At 42.4% G+C, this 8,127-nt stretch overlaps 1 protein-coding gene across 1 annotated transcript in view; it reads left to right on the forward strand.

Annotated features, from left to right (window-relative positions):
- CERS5 (ceramide synthase 5) overlaps positions 1 to 2,943 on the forward strand; it is a 34,293-nt gene extending 31,350 nt beyond the window's left edge. The window contains exon 10 of the mRNA XM_081249861.1: positions 2,057 to 2,943. Coding sequence (XP_081105987.1) covers positions 2,057 to 2,233 — 177 coding nt within the window. The 3' untranslated portion in view covers positions 2,234 to 2,943. The remainder of the gene's footprint in view (positions 1 to 2,056) is intronic.
- The last annotated feature ends 5,184 nt before the right edge of the window (positions 2,944 to 8,127 follow it).

The raw sequence follows: 8,127 nt of genomic DNA on the forward strand, positions 1-8,127 counted from the left end.
GGCAGGGGTCTTAAGTGAGATAGGTCTTTAGGGTTTCAAATACCCATCTTATGCCAAGAGCCCAAAAGCACAAAGAAAGATCATTCAGTGATAGAACTCATAACTGAATTTTGCAAATTCTGAAGCAGTCAGACTGTGATTAGCCTGCGGGCTGGGGATTCAGCCTTCGGTAATACACAATCCCAAGGGGAGGGGCTCTGGTAGAGGATACACTGACTCTAGGACAAAGGGATGGAATGTTTCCCAGGAATATATGATCCCTTGGTGTCGCTATTCTTTATGGCTGCAATTGGTTTCAGAACTTGCTCAGTGTGCCTGTGCATCTTGCTGTAGCTACTGGACATCTCTCTTCTCCCCTGCTCTTTCCTGACCAGGTGACCTATCCAGGAAGGATTAGACCCAGACTCTGTACTCTCCACTCTTTTCTCACCTCCTTCCTTTTTTCTATGCCTGGTGGGAGCTGGACAGTTTCATCTCTTGCATGTAAGTGTATCTGTGCTTCTGGTGTTCAGTGAAGCATGTCTGTCTGAATGTGTTTCTCTTCCTTCCTGCTTTCCTTTCTGTTTCCCTGGGTTGTATCAGAGCATGTATCTCTCCTGACTCCAGTCACAGTGCCGGTCGGGTGAATGGTCACATGGGAGGCAGCTACTGGCTGAAGAGTAAGGTGGTTGGTATGGGGACTTCAGCATAGATGGACTTGTAGGGCTGCTGGCAGCCTACTCCTCTGGGCCTCCCTGCATCTGCACTCTTGTGACTAGGGGGTGTGCAGGGCACTGAGAAGAATCAAAGAAGCAAATATTTTCACTTCTTTAAAAAACTCTGCCATTTTATATGGAGCTCAGGTTGGGCCATTGTTGAATGGAGCTCAAGTTGCCAGATTCTTTTTCCTAAATTGAGGCAAGATTAGAGTCTACTCATTTTTTTTCCCCTTTCTGTTTTTCCTTTCCTTCCCACCCACCCACTGCCCCCCTCCTTTTTGAGCCTCCCTTTCCCTCAAATCTAGACACACTGCCCTCTGGTGGAAATTTCCTAAAGATCAGATAATCAGTTCATTATCTGGGTTCAGAGGTTGATAGCTATAATAAACCATAGAATCTTAGAGCTAACCAAAGCAATTACCCCACTCCTTGGCAACAGCAATTTGTAGTTTTGTTTCCTTCTCACCCCCTTCTCTTATTTACTTTAAAAAAAAACCCAAAAAAAACAAAACACATTTATTATCCTTCAGTTCGGGAGGGCAAAAGTCTGACATAGGTTTCACTGGGTTTCTCTCCTTTACTTTTATGGTCCACGGTAGAGAATCTGAAATACTTTGCTTGGTATGCAGGATAGTTTAGATTGAAAAACACTGCTCTAATCCAAGTCCTTCATTTGAAAATATAGAACAAAAAGCTGAGGTTGAAAGGTAAAGATTCATAGAGAGTAGCATGATTGGGACTGGGAGTTTTTACTCGCTGACTGCCAGTCTACTTTTCTTTTCACCATACTGTGTATCTTGGGGTTGCTCAAGAGAAGTAACTATCAACACCCTGTGACCCTAGTCATAGGGTGTTGATAGTTGGGCCCAGGAAGAGCCCAGTTGTGGATCAGCTTTGGGGATAAAGCAAAACTCTGGATAGCCAAAACTGCAGTGGCCACACCACCAGAAGATAGAATCAATGATTATAGCCATATGTATTGTTTGTGTTGGCCTTTTCTTTTTTTGAGGTACAAGAGGAGAAAGGGTGTCTGTGGAGTTTCCTTCAAACCTAAACCACGACTGGGTGAATGATTTCAGCTCTTTTAGGCTGGTCCTAAAAGATAAACTCCTCTACCAAGATGGCTACTTATTCCATTGAGAACGGAATTAGAGATGATGAGAGAGAAACCCAGAAAGCAGGCAAAGGATATTCACAACAGTCTGTGTGGTCCAGATAGTATTTTGAGTCAGGTGCCACCAGAAAGTAGGCCAGATTGGGAGCAATGCCCAAACATGGGCTCTGTGGGCTTTGTCTGTCTTATGATTCTAGAAAAGTTCTGTCCTTACCTTTTCTACCTTTGGCCCCATCCCACCCAGGTATCTAAGGATGATCGCAGTGATGTGGAGAGCAGCTCAGAAGAAGAAGATATGACCAGTAGCACAAAAGGCCCCTGTGGCCGCAGCTCCAGCAATGGTGCCGGTCGGGTGAATGGTCACATGGGAGGCAGCTACTGGCTGAAGAGTAAGGTGGTTGGTATGGGGACTTCAGCATAGATGGACTTGTAGGGCTGCTGGCAACCTACTCCTCTGGGCCTCCCCGCATCTGCACTCCTGTGACTAGGGCGTGTGCAGGGCACTGAGGAGAATCAAAGAAGCAAATATTTTCACTTTTTTTTAAAAAAACTCTGCCATTTTGTATTTAATAGCCTCCAGGTTCTTTCAGTAATGTTATTTGCTCTGTGTGCGCGTGCGTGTGTGCATATGTGTGCACATGTGCATATGCATTTGTGCATATGTGTGAGTTTCGTTGCCTAGGTTGGAGCACAAGCCTGGTCCCCTTTGAACCCACCTCAATCCCAGATTTGGCTGCATCTTGAATTATGCTGGCTCCAGAGAGTCCCCTCCCTTGTTGCCCATGGCTCTTGAAGCTCTGGCCATCTGAATGGAGCAGCTAAGTTCAGCTCCAGGTTTCTGCACTGTTCCTCCTTTGGAGATGGAATATTTCACACAACGTTATATAGAAACAGACAACCATGAATGGATGGCCAGGATTGCTGTGGCCCCTAGCTAGGTCCCCTTCCTGCCACCTGGTAGTGATGGACAGCTGCTGATAGATACCCTGCTCTTTATTCAGTGGTACGCAGGGAGTGGGGGTGGTGGGAGGAGCAGGTGAGCTGAGGGCTGGAGGACAACAGCCACTGGGTGAGTGTTAACGGTTTATACTATTGTTTACTCTTCTGTGATTAAAAGTGCTTCAACCCTCATCTGCTGTCTCAACCTCTTTAGTGACTCTGTCCCCAGTCCCCTGAACCCATAATCTAATTAAAAACTTTTTCAGTTCTGATTCTAGAGGCCATTGGACACCAAGTTTTTCCTTTCTGTGCATGCTGGAAAGAGAGTGCCTGCATTTTAGGGCTTTATATTTTAAGAAAAAATAAACATGTGTAGTGACCATAAGAAAAAATACTAAGCAGATGAAAGCATGTATATTACTAAAGCAACAAAGGCTGTGGGTGAAGAGCTAAGACACCTTGAGTATTTCCTGTATTTCCCATTTTATTGAATACAGAGACTGGCAGTTAACATCTTAAGATTGCAATAAGTGAGTCTAAGCAGATGTTTTCTCTTTTAGTTCTGTTTTCTCTTTTAGCCTATGGAGAAACAGTCTTCCTAATCTAGATTTTTCTCTAGTTGAGGTCAAGGCAAAATTACTAATAGTAGTATTCATCTCTTAGAATAGTTTTCCATTTAGTGAATATTCAGATTACCAAAATATTTCCAGATGCTCTTGTGTACATTAAGACATATGGTGTGCTTCATTGTAAGGGAGATGGATAAAAATGGAAAGAAGTAGGTTATCGTTCTAAGAATCAGATACTCATTTGATGTTCATTGACATTATTGGGATATTGACTCTACTAAACTTACTGAGTGGCTGGAATTTAAAAAGACTTACTATAGGGCATGGAAAAATTAAGTTCTAAAAAGTCTTACATAGTTATTTGTTCAGAGCTAGTCAGGAAGACTAAAAGACTAGGGTCTTACATTTAGTTCCTCAATTTGCCTTATTGTTGAATAAATTAGTAATTATGAAATATGAATGAAAATGCTTTTGAAAGTCAGACAAGGTATGTATATTGCCTTTTGAAATTTGAACAATTGCTTTGTAAATACAATCTGAATTAGTTGGCCCAGTTAATCTGACAAAAGATGCAACCAAGTGGTATAATAATTAAAGTAATAATTGCTAACACATAGCTCTTTATTACATGCCAGGTACTGTATTAAGCACTTTACATATGATTAAAATACAGCAAAATAGGTTAACTTGCCTAAATTCAAACATCTAGTAAAGAATCAAACTCAGAGTCTCTGTTCTTAACCACTATACTGTAACACTTCCCAAGACTTCATATGAGGAAGAATAGTTGTTGAAGAAGCATTTAGCCAGAGGTATAGACTGATTAGAGTTAGCCTTGGATGAGTGAATTGAGATTAGGGTCAGTTATAGGAACAGGGTCTTGTTCTGAAGAGGAACTGTATGCATATAGCTGGAGTGGGAGATGAGAGAGAGGTTGCTAGGGAGTTCGAATACAGAGCCGGAAGATAATAGTGCTAACGGGGGGCAGCAAGACTGTCATGAGGCCAGTTTTATAGATGGCCTGGGAAGGTTTTATGCCTGAGAGGAAGGCCCAAGTCAGTGCAGAGCAGGTTAGATGCAGACCCATCATCCCTACCCGAGAACTAGGAATATTTGTAAGAGAAGCAAGGCATTACCTCTCCTCTGTTGAATGTAAAAGAGTTTTAACTTTATTATTTATTGAAAAGATAACATGTTTGTGTAGTGCTTAACTGCTTTGAAGATGATTTCACAACATCAAAAAGTGAACTTCAGAACACTTCTGTAAAAGTAGGCATTATTATCCCCATTCCATAAATGAATGTTCCTATTGTCTATTACTATGTAACTAACCACCTGAAAACGTAGTGGCTTGAAAGAACAATTTATTATTTCTCATGGTTTGGTTGGTTGAATGAGCCCAGTTGGAAATATCTCATGTAGTTGCAGTCAGATGGCAGCTGGGAATGGAGTCGTTTAAAGACTCACCTGAGCTGGATGTCAAAGATGATTAACTAGTCTGGCTAGAAGTTAATGCTGGCTGTTCCCTGGGAACTCTGTCGGGGCTATCAACTAACGTACCTAAACGTGACCTCTCCATGCCTTGGGCTTTGCTCAGGTGGTTGCACTCCATGATGCAGGGAGCAGAAGTCACTAGGCCAATTAAGAATGTTGACTGATGGAATTCCCTGGCGGTCCAGTGGTTAGGGCCGCCAGCGCTTTCCCTGGTGGCCCAGGTTCAGTCCCTGGTAGGGCAGCTAAGATCCTGCAAGCTGAGCGGTGTGGTCAGAAAAAAAGAAAAGAGAATGTTGACTGGAACTGGCACACATTACTTCCACTATATCCTGTTGATCAAAGTAGTCACAGGGACCACCTAGATACGAGGGAGTGGTGAGATAGATTCTACCTCTTGAAGCAGTGGCGAGGTCACTGCAGAAGAGCATGGGGAATGGGAAGTATGGTTGCATACACCTTTGAAAAATTCAGTCTGCCACAGTGAGAAAACTGAGTCTCAGAAGTTGTTCAAAAAACACGAACATCTTAGATTGTGTATCATGTATCATGAGCTTTCGCATTATCATAATCCTAAAAATAATCATATAAGTTTGGTTAGTGGGTGATAGTATGCTGATTTTTTTTTTTAATTTTATTTATTTATTTATTTATTTTTGGCTGTGTTGGGTCTTCGTTTCTGTGCGCAGGCTTTCTCTAGTTGTGGCGAGCGGGGGCCACTCTTCATCGCGGTGCGCGGGCCTTTCACTGTCGCGGCCCCTCTTGTTTCAGAGCACAGGCTCCAGACGCACAGGCTCAGTAGTTGTGGCTCACGGGCTTTGTTGCTCCGCGGCATGTGGGACCTTCCCAGACCAGGGCTCGAACCCATGTCCCCTGCATTGGCAGGCAGACTCTCAACCGCTGCGCCACCAGGAAAGCCCTAGTATGCTGATTTTAAACCAAGTTCTTCAGACTTTAGGTCCACTATGCCTGCAGGAAGATATTTTCAGTTCAATAAAATATTTATTTAGTGCCTACTTTATGATAGGCACTGTGGCAGAGAAGCTGGGGACACAAAGATGAACAAGATCTGGTTTCTACTTCAGAGGTCTCAGACTGCAGTTAGGAAAGGGGAAAAAAATGATACAATGTGATAACAACTATTCTAAATTATTCTTGGCAAGGTGGGAGAAAACTTGAAAGTGGAGCTGGGCCATTAAAGATGAGTAGAGCTTTGCCAGGAAAACAGGAATAGGAAGGTGTTATGTTTGGAAGAGATGGGAGTATATGAAAGCTCTCAGTTCTGTCTTAATGTAGACTAAAATAACCTGAGACAAACATCCAGGAATGGTGGATAAAGTTGTGGTGGTTTTTTTTTTCTTTAATGCACAGCTGAGCTTCCAAGAAAGGGACACAAAAGACGCAAAGGTATTGAAAACTAGAGCAGAAGGCAAAACAGCTGATGCAGTTACTGAAGGGAGAGGAGAATATAACCTAAGGACTTGGGTTTTAATGCTGACAAGAGACAAAGACTGTGGCCCCATGCAGGAAGCTGGAACTGAGACCTCCAGTTAAAGCTGGGACCCAGAAAGAGCAACAGCAAAAGGGGGAAACTATCAAAAATTCACACAGTTGGCAAAAGGAGAAAGCAAAGAAATTTGAATATTTGGGCTTGTGGGGTCAGGATGCTCTTGAGAATTTTCCCAATTTCTGGGCCCACACTTCATGTGAATCTGAGAACCTGAATGTATACTTCCTGTGTGGTCTGGGAAACATCACAACCTCCAACCTCATCCCCAGGTAAGAACTTGCAGGAAAATTGATTTCAGATCAGTTATCTATGGGACTGCTCTGGAAAGACCTGTACATGATGATGCAGACAATGTGGGATTCTTATACTACCACCACCCCCCGCCACCAAATAAAGTTCCAAAAGATTTCCTCAAACCTGCAGCACATATAACTAACAAAATACAAGTATCCAGAGTATGAATAATTTTTAAAATGACAAAGACAACCCAATAGCAAGAAAAGGAGAGGGGGAGGGAGCAAAGGATATGAATAGGTAATTCCTAGAGGGTGAATATGCCAATGGATAATAAAAAGGTGAGCATCCTTACTGGAAATCCATGATACGTAAATTAAAATGAATAGAAACCCCTTGACGCCAACAGAATGAGGAAATGTTGCTGGTGAGAGTGACATTGACATAACTGCTTTGGAAAAGCAACTTAACAACTAGTAAAGCTAAATATTAGTAATTAGTCTTTTATAGAAACTAGTACAAGGTTACTCATTGCATTGCTGTTTATAAGAGGGAAAAAGCGGAAGAGACTCAGTGATCTTTCACTAGAGGAATGGAATAAATTGATTTACTCATGTAATTGGAATCTTATACATCAATTAAAATGAAGAGCTAAGTTTTCCTATTAATATGGATTAGTCTGAACCAGTAGGACATATATATATTTATGTATAGATTTTTAAAAAATGTATTATAGGGAATTGGTTCATATGGTTTTGGAGGCTGAGAAATCTCAGGATCTGCAGTCAGCAAGCTGGAGATCCAGGAAGGCTGATGGTATAGTTCCAATCTGAGTCCAAGAGCCTGACAACCAGGAAAGCCGGTGGTATAAGTCACAGTCCAACTCCGTAGGCAGAAGACCAGTGTCCAGCTCAAAGACAGTCAAGTAGAAAGACTGCCCTCTTACTCCATCTTTTTTTTTTTTTTTTTTTTTTTTTGCAGTACACGGGCCTCTCACTGCTGTGGCCTCTCCCATTGCGGAGCACAGGCTCTGGACATGCAGGCTCCGCAGCATGTGGGATCTTCCCGGACTGGGGCACGAACCCGTGTCCCCTGCATCGGCAGGCGGACTCTCAACCACTGCGCCACCAGGGAAGCCCACTCCATCTTTTTTTAAAAATTAAATTATTATTGATTTATATCAGCTTCAGGTATATATTTTTTAGATTCCACATATAAGTGACAACATAGAGTATTTGTCTTTCTCTACCTTATTTAACTTAGCATAATACCCTCCAAGTCCATCTGTGTTGTTGCAAGTGGCAAATTTTCATTCTTCATGGCTGAGTAATATTCCATTTTATACATATATATGTGTGTGTGTATATATCTATATATAGATATATACACACACACACACCACATTTTCTTTATCCATTCATCTGTTGATGGACACATTAGTTGCTTCCATATCTTGGCTACTTTATTTTTTATTTATTTATTTTTTTGCTGTACCCGGGCCCCTCACTGTTGTGGCCTCTCCCGTTGCGGAGCACAGGCTCCGGACGCGCAGGCCCAGCGGCCATGGCTCAC

Source organism: Mesoplodon bidens, assembly GCF_964165515.1.
Source record: "Mesoplodon bidens genome assembly, chromosome: 11".
Lineage (NCBI taxonomy): Eukaryota > Metazoa > Chordata > Mammalia > Artiodactyla > Ziphiidae > Mesoplodon > Mesoplodon bidens.